We start from the raw sequence: 19,947 nt of genomic DNA on the forward strand, positions 1-19,947 counted from the left end.
ATTACACAGAGAAGCTATACATGATTAGCACGAAGTAAAATTGATTTAAAATAAATTACTACTGCAGACCTCTTTTCACAGAGTTTCACTTTGGTCCTGTCATGAAGGGCCGGGGGGGGGAGGAGGGGGGGCTGTAAAATAGATTTTATCAATTAAGATCAAAGAGCTGTAGAAATCAGAGATGGAAAAAACCTTGTCAGGTCATCTCTTCTGTCAATGCAAGAACATTTTCTACAGTGTATTTCTCTAATACATGGTCAAACTTCACTTTCAAGACTAGAGTGAAAAGCTTCCACTGTTTCCCTTAGCAGACTATTTCATAGTTACATAAACTTTCTTTATTCCCAACAGCATTTCTGAAATTTCCTTTATTTTTTCCTATTTTTTCTGAATTACATCTTTTCAGACTTTTCTCACACCAGCTTTGTTTATCAGTGCTTCTGTGTTTACCTCTTCCAGAGCCAAAGTTTAAACAAGCTGTATCACTCTTTTATCCTTTCCTCTTGATCCAGTGTTATTAACTCTTTGAAAGTACTTTTTGCTGCTCTTTGAAATTTCCCCAGTTCACTGGCACAATTTGTCTTCTGTCAGTGTAGAGCACCGACGCAACACACAGGAGCTGTTCAAAAAGGGCTAGTCACACCCTTGCCCGTTTAAATGGAGACTTGACCTTTTCTTTGCAGCATTTGTAATTGTGCATGGATTGCAGTTCACTAGTTACCCATATCCCTCAGCTTTTTCAGAATTATCCCAGCTAACTCCCTGAGGCTGAGTAATTGCGTGTGTCTTCAGCTTTTTAGGCAGTCCCTTTATTAGTTACCCTTGCAGGTCTCCAGCATTAGGGCTTTTCAGCTTGGAGAACAGATGACTGAGTAGTGAATAGGGAACGATTATTTGTATTTCCTGTAACATAAAAAACAGGAGCATCAAATGAAATGGCAAAGGGATAAACAACATGATTTCCTGTGTCACGTTATGCATATTTAAATTGCGGAATTAACTACCTCAGCACATTTTGGTTGTCAAAATTAGGAATAATTCTAAAACGTGATTAGACTAATGGAATAATGTAAAAAAGTGTTATTAAGCTCAACAGAGTAGGCTCCTCCCAAAGAAATTCTTAAACTACTGAAGAACTAGGGAAGGTATTGCAGCAGAAATGTCAGTTTATACTTGCCCTTCTCTATATCATTCCTGAAGCATCACTGCAGAACCTGGTCAAATACAAAATACTAAATGAGGCAAACCATAGACATTATCCTTTACAGTCACTTGTTATTTATATTCTACTAACATTAATACTCAAGCAGATCGCCAACTGATCCTTGAAAAAAACACCAGCTTCCAGTCTAACTTTTTTGTTGGCTAAAATCATTCTGTTTTGCAGGTGGGTAAAAGGAATAGCTTTTTTGAAAAGAAACATACTGGTGTGACCAGTTCAGCAGCTCATTCGATGCAAGAGATTTTTTTTTCCCTTACTCCACTTCACTCAGCTGCTGGCTTTCATTAGTTTAAATTGTAGAATGAGACAGATGGTTGATTTCTGAAAGCATTTAGGTATGTATGGAAAAACCCGTTTTTCTCAGCCAAAAGAGACACAACAAGTAAACATCATTTAAGAAAACAAGTATATATACAATCACAATTAAAACGTTGATTTGCATGTTTTAAGCTTGTTGTATATCATACAGAAACTAGAAGAATTTAGTAAAATGAGAACTTCCAGTTGGGACTGAAGGAAAACTTCCATCCTCATAAATCAAGATTCCCAATGACTTCATGCTTCTGAATACGTTCCTGCTCTCAAAAAATAACACTGCAGTCATTTCAATGATGTAGTAGCCAGGAGGACATGATCGTGTACCTACTGGTGACAGTGACAATACTGCAGATGACTTTCAGTGGTGCAGGATCACATTCATAACCAGCACCCTTTGTTTTTCAGAAACTCGCAGAACTTTGCTGCTACTGTTCAGACCTGTGGCAGTCACATACTTTTTATGTCTTAGGAGAATAGGCTCTGACAGCACTTGTGTTGTATTTCACTGTATGCAGCCATGGAAAAAAGTGAAGCACAAGCACAGAACAGATGTTCTTTACTATATAAGTTTAAAATAAATGTGTTTGTGATAGACTCTTGTTAAGACCTAGAAAAATCCTCACTGAGATAAACCTGTGGTATGATCTGTTTGGTTATAACTGGTGTGATCTAACAGCAAGATTGCAATAGTTACCTCTTTCTGACAACAGCACAGTTAAATACGTTGCAGTCTGTTAGAGATGCCTTTTTACCATGTAAACAGTGATAGAGTTGTCTGGCTGCAAAATCTAATAATCCAGCTATGCCAGGAATATTTTCACTGTGGTCAAGCAGACTTAAGGCAAAATACAAATGCTCCTATTTTATAAATCACAGTATCTAGCAAACTAGACATTTCTTCTAGAAACACATTTCTTCCTAAATTTTCCATGTTTTCACTTAGGGTTCTCAGTCAGATGGTTCAATGATATCAGGTTTATTACTGAACTGTAGCTGAAAAATATCTTTTTCAAGCATTTTTCAAAGCTACGCCTGTAAACTTCACCTCATTATTTGCTGTACATGTTTCTTCTTTTGTAACCACAGAGCCTTTACAGTGGTAGATGTGCTCTAATTGCACCTTAAAAATAGATCCTTCCTCATTAGAAATACATAGATTTCTTCAGGTGCTGATTTACTGTGGAATGATGAAGGCCTATGTCAAAGGTACACTTGTACCATGGCCCCCTTAATATGAGTGAGAAGTAAGAACTTAGCTACTTCAAGAATTTGAGCATAATGTCCTCATATTTTTCTTACCTCCAAGACCTCTGTTGTTTTCCATGTTTTCATGACGCTTATTTTTGCGGAATTGTTTAATTTATTTTTAAATACTCTTTTTTAAGTGTGCTAGGTTAAATCAAGCCTTGCTGATTAAAAATAGCTTCTCCAAAGCTTGTGTTTGTTGGTTGTTTTAATTGTATTATATTATACTGCCTCCCAGCTCTTTAGGCATCAGAGTGTGTCAACAGTGTTACAGCGATCTTCTTCATATTATTGTGGATTGGAGCATCAAAATTTTACTACAAAAACAGACAATATGTCACAAAGTGGTATTATCAAGGGCTCAGAGACCAAACATTTTCCACATTCTACAACTGAAAGAATTTTAAAATCATTTCTTTCAGTTGCAAGAAAACAAAACAGCTTACTAAAACCAGCATGTCTGTTAAATCAAATAAAATCAAAGTCTAATGAAGTCAGTAACATTATTCATCTTGACTTAATGGATTTCATTTGTATGTTACTGCAGAAATTAGTTGCAATTTGAAAAGGTTCATTCACCATGACTTAAAGCCATCCTATCCTACCACAAAAAATAGGGTTAAATTGTAGCAGCAAGCCTTTTTCTTTACTTGGGGTACTTTTCTCTTCCTTTAACTCTCCTTCCTGAAGGGGAATGTATCTTTTCTTTCCATTCATATGTTCTTTGCACTCTTTTTTTCAGCTCTTCCAACCACTGTTTCTACATCTCTTTAGTCTATTGCAAGCCACTCAATTTCCAACCTTAGGAGAAAAAAGATATTTTTATCTCTTCTTTATAATATTTCTGCTTCTTTCTGATATAATTTGACTTTATAACTGGTTTCTTTTAGAATCTGTAAAAAATTCTGTGCTAAATTATTTGTGATATGTCTAAGCAATCATATTCTGTTGCATTGTATATAAGCGACTACTTCGCTAGTAAATCATTCTTGCTTTATATCAGATGCTTTGAATCAAATTTGTCATAAGTGTAAAACAAAATCATTGCTTTCTCCATCCAGATTGTCATTGCAAACAAACAAGCTGAAGCTATGGAAAATATAGATGGCTTTGGCTTGATTTTGTTATCAGTTATTCCATTAAAATCAATGGAGTTGTACCAATGTAAGCCTGATGTAGGAAAGAATCAATTTCTGTATACCTATACAAATCTAAATCACAGGTACTTATAGATAGCTGTGTAAAAAGTCTAAATATGATGATAATTTGGAAATACCACAGAAAGTATAGAAATAGATATAATTTATACACCAGTAGGTTCAATTGCATGCAAATAACATGCACATTATGCATCCCAGTGAAATGCAGTCTGGTTTATTTCAGAGAAAAGAGTATGATACTGGTCTAATAAACTGTATGCAAAGTCATGCATTAATTTTAAATTATCAAGATAAAATCTACAACCTCTCACAGAATACCTAATATATATCTGATAGGAAAACAAGAATGTTATTTAGACTCATTAGTATGATTTGGTGAATAGTCCCCTTGTTAATACAACCTCTTTTTTCTTTCTTTTTTACTGCTTAATAGAGAAGAAAATCACGTTATTCGGACCTTGACTTTGAAGTAAGTTTTATTGAATTATTCCTGATTATTAAAAGTATTTTCCTAAAAGTAAATGTAAAGTCTTCATTTAGCAGATTTTAGCCTTCTGACACAGTAGATGTCATAGGGTTGTTCAATTGGTACTGTAGAGAACATGATGAGCAATTCATTAAAACTACTTTGGTGCAACTTGTTTGTAAAATATTCTGAGATCAAACTGTCATATTGCAATATTAACCATCATGGTTTCAGTTTTTAAATTCTCTGCCTCTTCATTTTCATCTGTTTTTCTTTTTTTGTTTGTTTGTTTTGCTGGCTATCTATCAGTGGAAAAAGTGTGACACTTCTGTAGGACAGGCCACGCTGTTGCAGAAGGTTGCTTTGTTCAAGAGAGTCGCAATCATTTGTTCTATCTCTCTTTCTTCAATACTAATTTACTGGCATACGAGTTTCACATCCAAATAGTGATTATGAATGTGTCAAATTTTGAACGATGAAGTGCTGCAGTTGCCAAAGCTTATGGATCACATGGTATATATATAAATCAAGTTCGTGTAAGGTTATCCACAATTTCAGACTTAGACCCTGTTGAATGAGAAGGTTTGGTTGTGTTAGTTAATGACCATTTTGTTCTATCTCAGTCAGTATGATTAAGTCTCTTAGAGTTTTGTTTATTTGAGGGTTTTTTCTCTACTCTCTACCGGAAGCAATACAGCAGTTAGTTTTCAAGGGGATGATAATAATTTATGGATTTGGGGTTTTCGCATAGGTTGTCTGTTCATGCATGTTAATAGTTTGATATAATTCATTATGTGTGTCTCCAGAGAAACTGAACAATCATAATATTTGCATGGAACCTACAGATCTCGGGCTAAACTTTAATATCCAGTGATCAGTATATATCAACCATAACTTTAAAAGTCACCCTCTCTGTTTGCATGTGCAAACAAAAGCATTTTTCATTATTATTATTTGGGCTGTAAGCACAGTACATGTACTTTCAGATTTCAGATTTCAGATTTTAGTCCATAGAAAAGAAAGAGGCAGAACTAGCAAAATGCAGCCATAGCAGTGGTCATAGAAGCCTTGCAATGAGAGAAGGGTTTGCTTTGGTAACCTGCTTTTGCTGAAATGCTGACCTTCCGTGTTCGATTGTGGTTTCTTGGTAGTTTAACATCATGCCTTAATCTCTTATGTCATTTTCCCCCAGAGACTATAGCTACCCTAAGCAGTCATGTAACTTCTCAAATAAAGCATCAAACAATTTCACAGTAAGTTTAAGGAAAATAAAATGAAAATATCATCTTAAATATGCTTTAGGATAAATGCCTAGAAAGGAAGAAGAAAAACATGAATCAATGACAAAATTCTGATGACCAAGCAATTCTGAAATTAAATGCAAGCAATATGAACAGAAGTTTTATAATTATAATTATATAAAGAATTCTGAATTTTACTGTTCTTTATTGAAATGTAGGAATATCATGCCATTCACAATGAGAACATTCTCTGTGGCAACAGATAGTAAAACATTCGTCTAACCACTCAGGAGAGCATAATCCAACACCAAATAAACACCAACAATGGTATACACATTCTGCTGTCAAGAATCAGACCTCCCATTACATATTTTCTTTTGACTCACATAGTGTATTTAAGATGCTTACACCTTTTTCTTGTCTTGTTTGCAGCATTGTTGCTCCATGGCCTAATATTTTTAGAAGTATGATTATAATGCAGGAAAAGATATTTGTTTGTAAAAAGGGAACGATGGGGCCATTGGGAGTGACTGCTGAGGAAGTGAGAGCGGCAACAATACTGTGCCAGTTGCTGCTGTGTTTCAGAAGTACTGACTCAGACTAACACCATCTCACCTCTCTGTTTTATGGTTCCTCTGATTAAGCCTGTGGGCTTTCCTGTGTTCTTACACTTAGCGTGGCTGTCTGTCTGAGGTAAAGCAAAATAAAAAAGCCATAAAATGTTCAAATAGCCACCCAGATTCCTTCACTCAGCAAGGCATACTGATGAAGGGAATTGAGATAACGTTGAGTGGCCAAAACATTGCTATTCTGGTATTTCAAAGCAGCTTGACTGCAAAATAGAATAGAGTCTGGAGGTGAGGTCGAGCTAGAGTGATTGGCCATACTACTTAAATGTTTAACACTTTCTCTGCTTTGTCTGTGACCAGTGCCAGGACAACATCCTTCCACAGTTCTGAGGATAACAAATGCTATGGATGTGGTTTGGAGGATAATAAATGCTGAATACGCAGTATGGACAAGACTGTGTCAAGCTTGGCTCCCTCCATCCTTTTCCTTTTAACACTCCCTCAGCAGTCTCTACACCCTCAACCTCTCACGCATGTCTGTCTATATCCATAAAAGACAAACCCTCAGGCTATGCCTATCTTACTAAAGTAGACATTTTGGGGAGAATATTCCTGGGTGCCAAAATGCCAATTTTTATATGGATGGATTTTTAGAATTATCTTCACTATTTTAGTCCAGACCACCCTTGTCTCTCCAAACAGTTCCTGAAATCTCCTTAGGGAACCAATGCAACCAAGGCACCATTGACAATAGGCAATTTGGTTGTAGACTTCTTATTTTGGACACTAAGAGAATTTAGTAGCATTCATGGAGAACATTCTGTGCTAGGTGGTGCCAGAAAATGGTCTTGGACATGTTTAACTTACTACTGTAGAGTCACAGTTTCATAGTTTAAAAAAAAAAAAAAAAGACTGTGCTAGTAGGCTGCAATGCAACACTCACCTTAATATAGACAATTTGAAGTAAAAACAAAGAAACACAAGAAAAACAATTTTTTTTCTGAGGGTCACAGATGAAACTCAAAACCAGCTGCTATGTAGTGTGAACACAGGCAGACTATGACTGTACTCAACACCATAAAATACTCTCTGTCCCTGTTATCTCCAATATATGTAGAAATACAGGTGTAGTTTTAAGGGCCTTTGCAATGGACTATAAATAATAAAAGTCCTGTGACTGTGCTGGGTAGCGTTATAGAAAACTTATGTCTCCAGTTGAAGGAAAGGGAGAGAGAAAAAGATGACATCCAAACTGGCCATGCCTTATCACAGATCTTTTAAGCTGGTTAGAGAGGAGGCTCTTAAGAACTGGGCCACCTGTATCTTGTTTTCCCTTTTTAAACAGTTTACCATTACATTCTTAAATTATCCCTTTATGTGGAAAAAAGAAGACAGACTATAACATACTGGGTTTAGTCTGTAGGCAGAAAGTATTTCTGCTACATAACATACTGTCCACTATTAGATTTTGCAAAACACTGACTAATCCAGTTGAACTTTGAAGTTTGCTAAAATGAACAGTCAACATACAACAGCTTTACAGCTCTTTTCTTGCTATTACCAAGGATTAGTTTAGACTCATTCATGCAGTCTGGTATCCAAAACATGACCAAAATTCATAGGTCTGGGCGTTTTGGATCCTTCTTGCTGCTGGCTGCGGTAACCCCAGCAAAGTGCTCTCCAACCCCAGTCATTATGTTCTGTTTTTCCCTAAAGCTGGACAGGTAGCTTTTTCATGAAGGCTCAGCACTAATACTTAGCTGTCAGATCAAACAAAATTCATTCTAATTATGTTGAAGAAAAATACAGATGCTGTGGAAATTCCCAGAAGGACTTTATAACAGGTGTGTGCTGACACTTACAAAATATACAGGCGAGTTAAACAGTGTTATTGACATTCACTTTAGGATTCAAGACCACAATTACCTTTAAATTCTGTGAGAGGGTCTGACTCCTGGATTTCCCCAGCCATCCACCCCACTCTCCCCTTTTTATGAGGCATTCATTAGATCTACTCTGGTAATAATATTTATGCCAAATAATTCAGAAAAGTGCCTTATTACCCTGCTCCCCAGGATTCAAGTACTCTCTGGCTCTTTTCCTGCTCCACGCATGAGAGACAGCAAGGATACACAGGACAAATGTGAATACCAGAATGTCTTCTTTTCTTTCTACAGAGCAGCAGACTTTCACCAGCAATAATGCTAAATTGATCATTAATTACTGGAGCTGCATTCTTTCAGAATTTTATCTGTAATAGCTATGCATTATAACAACATTACAAACTCACACAAAAGTTTAAAATGATTCTCTTACTAGCCTGAAGACATCTCTCGAAGACAAAGGTGAAAAAAAATATGCCTGCAGGAAAAAATCCTTTCCCGTTCCTAAGTTTGGCAACTGATCATACCTATAACATCTTGAAAACACAGCATGTTTCCATTATAGGGCTGGGAAGGCATCCCCCATCTGTTCTTTTCACTTAGCTGTGTCGTACAATATTTGAGAGAGAGCATTTTTACCTGTGACAATATAGAAAACCTCCAAGGCAAATTGAATGGCATCATTATTATTATTATTATTATTATTATTATTATTATTATTATTATTATTACTGTTATTCATAAGATTGACCACAAATCTTCATGAGAATATTTGTGCTTGAGCTAGACAGAGTTCAGCTAAAACCCTGTCGTAACTAAAAAAGGGAGCTGGGTACAAACTTATGTTTGAAGTCCTTCCCATCTTGATGATAGCCATCGACACTCTGAACCCTCTTCTGAGGGTAGGTGCTCATCAGAGTAAGGCTTAGTCTTTTCAAAACATACACCCGATGTTACTTGTGAGTGGGGGTAGAAATGCAGAAGGGGTGTCAGTTCAGTCTGACCCCCTTTAGGGTGTGAGGCACAAGAGTTATGGAGCCTGCAGGAAAGACAAGAAGGTGTGTGTCTGTAGCCTGGTGGCTAACTCGGGTGCTTCTGGAGGGGATGCGGCATTAATGGGCAAATCCCCAGCTGCACCTAAAGAAGGTGTGCTTTCAAAGGGCAGCATGAGAAGCTCCTTTTCCATCCTTTTCAGGTCCTGATGCTACTACAATCATCCTAGTGTATATTGGTCAAGATATCCAGCCCTGTATTGATAAAACTTATGTATTTCTAAGATTGATAAAGCTGTGTTTTTCACAGTGCCCATTTAATACAGAAAACAGATTAAACCCCCACAAATACTATGTGGGTTATTTTGTAATAAAAGAGAAAGAGTTACCCAACAGAGTATATTTTCTACAAAGGGGATAAGACAGTGCTTTCTAACAAGGAATTTAAAAGAAATCTAGAAAAGAAGAGTTAAAGTTGGAAATTTAAGTTACTGCACCTTCAGTTCAGATCATTCTTTATAAGCAGTGGGGAGGGGCGGGTGTCAGTGTGTAGGAATTATGGAATGGAAGCCAGGAAAACACAAAGCAATGAAAAGATCCATAGGTACATATGCATACCAGTCATTCTGCTATTAAGAATAAAATTTAAAGCCTTTTTTTCTGGCAGACTTCCCACTGCAAGAGTTTAATTTCTCCTCCCACCTGCTTCTCCTCAGGAAAAATGTAATGAACTGAGAAAGACATTTGCATTATTCATATTTGCTATTTAACAAATTCTTGGGTACACGATTCAGAAAAATATCAGAAAGTAGCATTCTCTATATTCCTAGCCTTCTATTAAAAAGTTTCCAAATGGAGATACTTGTTTCACAGTCATATGCTATTTCCTGCTTTTAGAGCCAGTATTTTAACCCACAAAATCTTTTTCATTCCCGTGAACGTCTCCTTATTTCAGCCAATAATAATCTTTGAGGCAGAACCTTTCTTTTTTAAATTCTATGTATATGAAATTTGCTACATATCCCTGTCTACCATAACAGCAATAGCTTAAAAGAATCCCTAGGAAGTCACTTAAGTGAAACTCCCCTCATAAATTTAGATCAGCTATCTCCAGTTAAATTATGTTTTGCAAGGAGTTCCTCACCAAATCCTGCAAAATTTTCTCCCTTATTCACCCCACAACTCATGTTAAGTTAATAGGTCTTTAATTGCTTGCTGTATCTCATGTCTCTTTTGTGAATAACGTTGCCAATTTCCTGTTCTCAGAAGTGAAACAAGTTCTCAAGCTACGGTGTAGCTATATTAAGGATGATATGGTTATTACAGCATAGCAGTAGAAATGCATGATCAAGAGAGAGTTCATGAAATTTATAAACACAGAATGCAAATGAAAGATAAAAGTTAAAATTGGTATTGGTAAAGCATTATTTGAGGGTCAGATACTCCCACTCCATTTTAAAAGGTACTAACCCAGACTCGGCAGAAGCGTTACTTGCTGGGAAGGGTCACACTCAGGCACGGCGTACTTAAGTTTGCAGGGTTTGTCATGTACAACGCCAGGGAAAATCAGGCTTCACAATTAGTGGATGTGCATAGAGGCTGGTGTCCTGCACCTTTTCTATCAACATTATTGGCTGCTGCCCTGGATGTAACCCAAGTTCAAGCAGTTACAAAAGCTTAAGAAAAGCCAAGCTGAGCCCATCTGCTGTTGGACTGAGGTGAAGCATCCTCAGTCCCTCCTGTCCCCTGTCCACCCGGACCACAGAACCATGAGATTGGTTGAACAGTAAGCAGCCTTCGGCTTTGCTCCAGAGGCCGGTCTGAATCCATACCTGAGCGTGAACTTGTTTGGAAACAACGCAGATGGTAGGCTTGAGAGTCTAGGCTTGAAAACAGGCTTCACTCTCCATGTAGCTGCCAAGGCAGATACATGGCCAAGGGCTCCTCCAACTGTGGGGGCTGTTTGGGGTCCCCACCTCTTCACAGGAGTGACATATAATTAGTTTTTGTGGAAGAGTGCCCTGTGCATGGCCTAGAGGGAGGATGGTTTCCAATTGCACAGTCCATGACATAAAAAAGCAAGTAAAATTGAAAAACTGTGCCTAGTTTTCTTAATATGAATGCCATTTCAACTGCATTTTTATGATGATCTGAATGACAAGAACATGTCTAATTAAAAAGACATAACATTTGGGGCTTTTCCATTCAGGGCCAAGATTTCTGAGTTCAGTGTTCTCATAAAAATTATTCCGATAGGGACCATTACAAACTGCTGTTACATTCCTATAGAAATTAATATATTAGCATCCATGCTGAAAACAGAAATTCTAGAAAATATTCCTAACGTGCAAGAGAAATATCCTTCTGAGAAACTGCCATCACTTTCAAAATACTTCTAAGCTAGCACAAAAACAGTGTCTCTTAATTTCAGCAACTCAAAAAATGTGGGGTAAAAACAGTCTCTTGTACACAGGAAGAACATTAAACAAAGCAGAGAGAAGGCTCAGTGCCATTCACTTCCATTGGCCGAGTCTATAGGGAAAAGATGGCCCTGCCAAATTCAATTTACTTTATTATGTTGGGGAAAATAATGCTTCTCTTAAAAAAACCCAGATTCAATTATAAATATAAGCAATTATGTTCCATTTTGCAGAAGGTCATGCATACAAGAAAGAGGCACATGGAATTGTTTCAAGAGTTAAATCAGAAATTTCAGACGCTGGACAGATTTCGGGATGTACCAAAATCCGGCAGTATGGTAAGTTTTCCTTCTTAGATATTTCAAATATGATGGATCCTTAACAACAACAATGAAACAAGAGTCCTTTGAATTCAGGATATTTCCCAAGAAGACCTCACTCTCTGCTACCTTTAGATAGCCTCAGAAATTAGAACAAAAGATATTTCACTAATCTAACCTATGACAAGACTCATTAGGTTTTACAACTAGACCATAACTAACTCACTGACATCATTATAGATGACAAGTAATTGAACTGTAGGGAACACATTTCAAATCTGTATGTGTCCACCAAGTCTAAAGGACTTTATATAGAGAAAGCAGCTCACTAATGTAATTTGGCCAATAGGGCTTTTCCTCTAGCTAGGCAAGCAGACATTAAATTAGTTACTACAAACAAGTCCAGCTAGATAAACCGATACGTGAGACGGTCCAGAAAGCACACAGGGTCTCTGTAATGCCGTGTCTTTTCCATAATATGTTTATAAATATTTACCATGGGAAAAGCAAAAACTAAATCATCCTGGTTGACTCGGCTATCATCATAATTCAAATCTATACACACACACTTATACACACATGCGTAACACCCTGACTACATCTGATAATGAAAGCAAGGAAATAGTGGATTCTGCCTAATTAAAACAGCTAATGTAGTGTGACCTATTTGTTAGCAGTAATAGTATGATTAGTAATAATTTTATATATAATTTTATAATGTGAAAATTGTATATTAAATGGAACTGAGCTAGAATCATTGTATTCTATAACTTTTTCAGAAGAGCTGCTCTCAGACATGAAGAAGAGGTATTAAGCAGATGTGAGGCCAATGGATTTACATCATTTACATCATCTTAATCCAGCAGAAATTTGGCCCTGATTCTTTGATGAACCTTTAGCTGTGACGTGTTATTTTGCACCCAGTTCTCGCTCACTCCCCCTTCTGAGATTTGCTGACATGTAAAGTTTGCATTCGCCTCCCCATTTGAGATTTGCTGTCTGTGTAAAGCTTGAATTAACTCAAAATCTCAAAGGGAATCTCAGTGGAAGAGTTGTGTTTACTCTGTTTCACATCGGAGCTATGTTTTTGAAAGGTCTGCTAATAAAAGCTGCCTAGAGGAATGGTCTATCTGTAAGACAGTCAGAGAGTGATCCAGGTACCTAAATATAGGCATCTCAGGCTATTTTAGACAGCCTCAGATGTCTTAGTCTACAGCACGGTACAGGCAGTGGTGACACAGGACTCAAAGGAGACCTGCACCTCTCATGAAAATAGTTGGATATCAGGCAGAAAATCCAAAGGCATCTAAAATGGTGCAAAAATGTTAGGTTTTGGCAACTAAGTCCCACCCACAATGTTACAGCAGAAATCACTAATTAAATTGGTCTTAGTCCATAATGTCTTTTACCCTAGAAAACTTAGCATTCAAAAAAAAAAAATTCATTCAGCAGAAAATAACCAGCTTTCAGCCTGTTAATCCTAATATACATGAGCTCATCAGCCTGTAAAGCAAGGTAGCTCTCACAGCATTTTCAAGGACTAGGTTTCCGTGGTTCTGTCATGCACCTGCCCCAATTTAGAATCCAGCTGGCAATCTCCGTTTCAAACCACCCCGTATTTCAGGCAGCAAGCTCTTCTCAATTACCTTCCCTTCTCTTCTCCCACTTTTCTATACAACCACTATTAAAAAGATGGCTATTGGGACTGGATCACTCGGCCATTCCTCATGTACATTGGTTCTTGTGAAAGAAAGGGCTTAGCTGGCAGCTCAGGTGAGGAGCCTGCCAAAGTGTTGATTGTTCACAAGGAAAGAGTCGCAACGGTGTTGAACACCCGCCAGCCTGGCTCCCTGCAAAGTCATTTCCACTCTCTGGCTTCTCTGTCTCATGAGAGCACATTAGCCATCAGCCTTATAAACAGAAAACACATTATTTCATCCTTGTTTTTAATGCTTCTTTCTTCTCTGGTCTTCAGGAGAACTCAGCACCGAACAAGGCTCCATGGGACAGTTTCAAAACCACAAGTGACTACCAACACTATACAACGATAAACGTATTAGACACAGAAGCAAAAGATGCTTTAGAACTCAGACCAGCAGAATGGGAGAAGTGTCTGAACTTGCCTTTAGATGTGCAAGAAGGTGACTTTCAAACAGAAGTTTAACAAAAATGAAAACAAACTGAACAAAACAAAAACAAAACAAAAATAACTCATTGCACTGACAATAAAGAGACTTTGGGAATCCTGACGCTCCTGTCTGAACATTGTGACTACTTTATGTCAGGCTCTTCCTGTGCCAAATGTCAGTGATTTTTTTCGTACAGTATATTCCCACTAGTGCGGCTAGTGGAGAACCAGGTGTACAATTCTTACCATCGTGTGTTGTAAGTACCCGTGGAATGGATTTGTAAGGTAATCTTTATAGATAAACCTCAAGCAACGATTCATGTTGTAACAGCTTCATTTGGTTTAGTTTTCAAAAAACTTCACCATGAAGCACAATGTATATATTTATGCAGTTTTTAAAGTTTATAACAGTCTGTTTGGCCATTACTACACTTTTTACTTTATAATATAAAAGCAAAGTTTTTGTCATTAAATGAATGTCTGTTGAGCTACATTCTTCATTGCTTTAAATGCAATAAAGTAATAATCTCACTTTTATATGAATAATATATTTCACATCTTTATTATTGCAGTTTTCTCTGGAAAGCTCAGAGTAGCTTTCTCTGCTGCAGCTGTGTATAAAATATTTAAAATGTTGTATGGTGTAAATAAACCTTTGTCTACATATCAGTTTCTTAGTGCATTTTATTCTGTATTTGTTTATCTTAAATTTGCATATTTATAAAATTTTCTTTTAAAACAAACATATTGAATATGTATTTGGAGTTTTAAAAGTATGTTGTTCTAGCTCTTGCAAGGAGTTTCTAAAGCATATTAGTAGGTTTGTATAGCCATTCTGCATTTTCTTAGGTATTCTTTTGTGACAATGTACCATATAAATTGGACTTGTCAGAATACGATTACAATTGTTCTGTTTTATAAGAATTTTTGTCTTGTTGCAGAAAGACAAATAATGGAAAACAAGTTAAGTTTCAATGCACAGCACCCAAAGAAAGTGTTTATTTAGAATCATTACGTCTTGTGCATGGTCTTGTTGCTGTATAAAAAGAAGAAAGACTTTAAAGATAAAAAATTCTGAAGTATTTTAGACAAAAAAAATTGAGTGTGTTTCATATTATAAATCAAGAGCAGAGCATAATTTATATTGAAAATACAGTTAAACAATTAGAAATAGAAACACTAAATCCCCCGTTCCGTGCTTAGAACCAAAAGCAGATCTTCAAAGTCTCTCCTCATCTACAGCATAGCTGTAGGGGGTGGGGATGGGAGGATATCTCAAATCTTCAGATGCCATATTTCTAGAAAAAAAGTTTCCAGAACTATTTTAGTTCCTGCTGTACGGAATTGAATATGCTGCAGCCTACTAGCTGGAGAGCTCTTAGAGAGGAAGAAAACATGACCACTAATCTGCTTAGGAAGAAAAAAAACTAGAATAGAAACTTGTCAGTGAGAACTTAACCCAGAGCGTTGGTAGAAGGAGATCGTCATCCATATGTTGAGAGAAAAGTACTTAGGACCAACCTCAGGACTAACCTTCAGGAAAGTGTTTCAGTCTGTAAATCCTTTCTCCAGGCCATAATAAGGTACTTAAATCATGAAAAGGAACCTGATTTTGCCTACTTTGAATGAGCATCTCATGCAGAGTGCAGACTTCTCTAATCTATTGCTTCAGCATCTAAATCTTTATACAAATACAAAATAACTAGCTACCAACAGGGTATCAAGTCCATTAACTGGTTTAGGTGCCTAGAAGGTAGATGATGTAGTATTGCAACACATCAATCAGTCAGAACTGGCACTTTATCAAGAGGCTGATGCAGAAGGAGGCATCTGGCAAGGCTGGCTATGCAGCCTACTAACATCACACCTCTCAGATCAGATAGTGCACCAAAAGCCTCTCTCTCTTGTTTTATATCAAGTTCTAATCTAAAAGGGGTTTATTTTCCCTTTAGATAAAGATACAACAGAAACTGCACATTTTTTAAGGATTTCATCCAGTATGGTAGGCACCTCTCAAGCAGAGCATGTTTTACAAAATTTCTGATTTTTGAGACCAAATCAGGAAGCTTAGGCCCCTGAATCCAGATATAAGCCTTAGCATTCTCCTTGATTGATCTAAACATAATACAAATATAGAGCACCTTGGTATTTCAATAACTATAGTGCAGAGATTATTTGCATAAGCTTTATATCACCTAACTCCTGTTCAATAGCGGTCTAGTTACAACTGCAGAAAGCTTAGGGTAGGCTGCAATCTTACCCAGAAAACATGATAAATCTGTCTACACTCAATACACTGCTGACCTAGTTGTGCTGTTATTAATAGCCCAGTTGCTTCAGGTTTAACATTAACCTGGGTATTTATGTACCACACAGCAGTCACAGATGTTCTTTCAGTGTATGAGCAGCAATGTTCAGTGCCTCTTTATTTAGAGCTTGTGCTGCCCTGCCCAGAAAATGCTAGACATTTTTATTTTCTGATATATTTCATATTTAGAAATATTAAGAACATGCTGAAACCCAGTGCATTTGCCTACTGATTTGACTGCTTCATGTTAAAGCAGAGTTTGTTCTCCATAAGCAAGATGCTGCACGTACTTACAGTTTGCTGCTCAATGTCTCTGAAATGGTACAAGTCAGACTGAACCCAGCGGAAGAATACAAACTTGTATGCACTGGCTTAAATTTTGGTAGAGCACTGATGAGATGTTTGGCATTATATTATATGCAAATAAAAATTGAGTCAGAACTCCCTACGTTATACTAGTCACAGAGACGACAGGGGGCTCTGCATTTGCCTGCCAGGGCGGGCTGGTGCCACTCGACGTGCCCTGTGCTACCTCACCTGGCCTCCAGCTGCAGTTACAGAAAAGTTCAGGTGCTTGAGGGCTCAGCTAACCAACGTTGCTGAAGCCGGCACTAGAGTATATTGAGGCAGCTGAGCTCAGCCTAGAGTTTACCTTGATCCAATTTAAAATACGTATTCCCTAGATGTATATAGAAAAAGCAAATACTTTTTTGGGAAAGGCATCATTTTCTCAACAGTTTAAATTACGTTAGTAATCATATAAGACCATATGCAGTTTCTCTATCTTTGTCTTCCTCTTACATACATATACAGAGAAAGATTTTTTCCTGGCAAGTCAATGCTAAGCAAAATATGGCCTGCACTTTTCTGTATAGGGAAGCAGTGCATACAGGAAATCTAGCTGAGCGGCCATAGGTCACTCAGACAGCAGTTCAAGATATCCATGATTTCACATCCAAGGCTGTGTAAAGGGCTTTGGTGTTGCTGGCATAAAAGCGCTAACAAAGTTATTTGCTACATGGACTCTTGCCAATGTGATGTTATTTAACGCAGAATCTTCTGGGGAGGTAAACTCTGAATTAGTCATTATTGAACTTCAGCCAATACTCTGCAATATCTCTTGGAAAGAAGAAGAAGAAGGAAAGAGATACTAAGTGTTGCTACAAGGAATGAGAAGAAGAATAGCAGTGCTGCCATGCTGATGCACCTTTGGAGTGCCATGGGCTTAATGTTGGTGTATATGTAATGCTAATGACTCCTTATGATGAAGATTTAGGATGAAGCTGTAACAAAAGACACAAACAGATAAGGGTCTTTTCCATTTCATTCACTACTGGGTCTGAATTTCTCCATAATCGGTGAAACAGTGCTCTTCTCTGGGAAATGTCCTGACACTCCTCCTGTAAGAACATAATTTGTTTCTATGATGAGAAGACATAAATCACCTAATATTGTTTTACACAGGAATAAACTGGGGTAGTTTTTCTTAAAAACAAACAAAACCCCAACCAAACAAAAACCCCAAGCCCTGAGCTGCACCAGGTGAAATGTTCTCTGATGCTTTGGCTTGTCTCCATTTCCCACAGTTGCTAGGCAATGATGTACTTAGAGACCAGATTTAACAAAAAGTCCGCTTCCCACTTGGAAGCAGGCATCCACCTGTCACAGCATCAGCAGTGTGCTTTCCATCGGGTTATGCAAAAGGATATGGAAATCTCTGTTAGCAATCAGCAGATGGAGACATTGTGTATTGATAGTAGACTTTCAGTTCCTCAGGCATTAGCTCAAGGCTGTGCTGTATCTCTGGATAAGCCACAAGAAGCAGTTTGTATGAGCAAACATTATTTCCCTCTCAAAAACTGTTATAGGGCTCTCTTGTACAACCAAGCCCATTCTCATGTGCTGAGGGAAATAAACAGAGAGGTTGAATACGTGTTTGGGGAGCTGTGATTCATTTCGAGCCAGGTCTCAACCAGTGTAATGCTGTAATCTTTTCTACTTACTTTTCTAGAAATGTCTTTCTTTGCAAGGGAAGCAAAAGAGGCTTCACTAGGAACAATTCAATTGCTGATAAGATAGGCATGACTACTAACCCTAGCACTCCCACTGAAATGTTCTGTCCGTTAACTTTACCGTAAGGTAAAGAAAGAGCCACTTATCTGGTTTTGACAAAATTGTCTCTTAGATAGGCTGCATTAGACCATCCTGTGGCAATGAGTTACTCAGATTAACTACACTACAGTACTGCTCCTCTTGTTTGTTCTCAACCAGTTTCATTTTATACCTCATTATTTCTTATAAGGAACAGTTAATAACTTTTAGCAATTCAGCTTCCTTTCTTGACTATGCAGGCTTTTGCTATAGGCCCCACAGTTACTCTTTTTCGGGATTACAAACCCACGCCCAGTTAGTCCTCACGTGGAAGCCCTTCCCTGATTTCTACCATCCTTGCCTCCTTTACAGCTTTTCCAGTCTGCTAAAGTTCTTAAATAATTCTCAGTAAATCCTGAACTCATTAGAGCATTCTGTTTAATCCTTGCAGAAAAAGGAAAAACTCAACCATGAAGCTTCCAAAATGCCTTTTCATTTGGGGGGGGGGGGGGGGCACCACTCAAAAATACCTGAATTTTAACTTTTTTATCTAACTATTTAATAGAAAATACATAACCATCTCTTTGAGCAAGAAATGGGCACCAGGCAGCTTCTCTTAAGTAATCGTCTTGAGAAGTGGACTTTAGTAATTTATTTTCTGCTGCTGCTTCTTTCTCGTGCTGTGAATGTAAACTTTCTTTCTGAAGTAGCACTGCTGCAACAAGACTGATAGAGAGTTATCTACAGCCCATTGGTTGGGTTTTACAGTCAGAAAGTGAGCAAGGACTATGTGAATCCTTTCAAATGGAATAGTAGTTGTTTCCCACATCCTGAAACTGTGCTGAATTCTGAGCTTTTTTTCAGTTTTTGTAACCCCCCTTCCTCCAGCTGTGTGTTCAATGAGTGGCATCCACTCACTTGCTGACTCTCTTCTTTAAAACTCAGAATGGGCACCTGAGCCAGGGAAGGGGTTGGGAGTTGCTGCTCATGACTGTTCATCCCTGTGACTAAGAGTTAAGAACCGGTACCTCAAGAGAGGTGGGATTTAAGAAACAGCTCTAGTCTCAGTGTTTTCTTGTTGATTAGCTTAGGCAGTCATTAGGAAACCCAAGATGTCTACTTCTTTGCATGCATTGGATAAGCAGATAATGTACCTTGTTCAACATATGCAGTCAACCTTAGGAAACAGGCGTCTAAACCTTACATGATGCAACGCTGACCACCAAAAAATCTATGTCCTTTTGTGGATCAAACCCTTAGGAGTTGAAATACTTTTAAAAATCTGGTTCTCAGAATCCAATTTGAAGAACAGCAGCAAGCTAGTGTTTTTTCCCATCATCAATTCAATGATTTATTGCATTATGTCCCTAGGCTGTTGACTCAGGAAATTGCAAAAAGTGATGCCTGAAGGACCTCATAGTATAAAAAAGAAACTGGCATTGATTAGTATGTATGTTCAATTTCTTACTTGGTGTCTCCTTGGACCTAACCACTTTACTTCCTGCTCTTCTCAAGAACTGTGTATTAGGAAAAGATTTTCAGACCTCTGTTTTTAGTAATTAGGTTCTTAAATCAAGCAAGAAT

The 19,947-nt window shown here is 37.6% G+C and overlaps 1 protein-coding gene across 5 annotated transcripts in view; it reads left to right on the forward strand.

Annotated features, from left to right (window-relative positions):
* Positions 1 to 14,628, forward strand: part of ADGRB3 (adhesion G protein-coupled receptor B3) — a 489,817-nt gene extending 475,189 nt beyond the window's left edge. For 4 of the 5 annotated variants that reach the window (XM_076332999.1, XM_076333003.1, XM_076333001.1 and 1 more), the window contains 3 exons: positions 4,379 to 4,414; positions 11,750 to 11,854; positions 13,812 to 14,628. In XM_076332999.1, coding sequence (XP_076189114.1) covers positions 4,379 to 4,414; positions 11,750 to 11,854; positions 13,812 to 14,000 — 330 coding nt within the window. In that variant the 3' untranslated portion in view covers positions 14,001 to 14,628. The remainder of the gene's footprint in view (positions 1 to 4,378; positions 4,415 to 11,749; positions 11,855 to 13,811) is intronic. The other variant, XM_076333002.1, reaches the window with a different exon arrangement.
* Positions 14,629 to 19,947: the final 5,319 nt, after the last annotated feature.

This window comes from Aptenodytes patagonicus, chromosome 3, assembly GCF_965638725.1.
Source record: "Aptenodytes patagonicus chromosome 3, bAptPat1.pri.cur, whole genome shotgun sequence".
Lineage (NCBI taxonomy): Eukaryota > Metazoa > Chordata > Aves > Sphenisciformes > Spheniscidae > Aptenodytes > Aptenodytes patagonicus.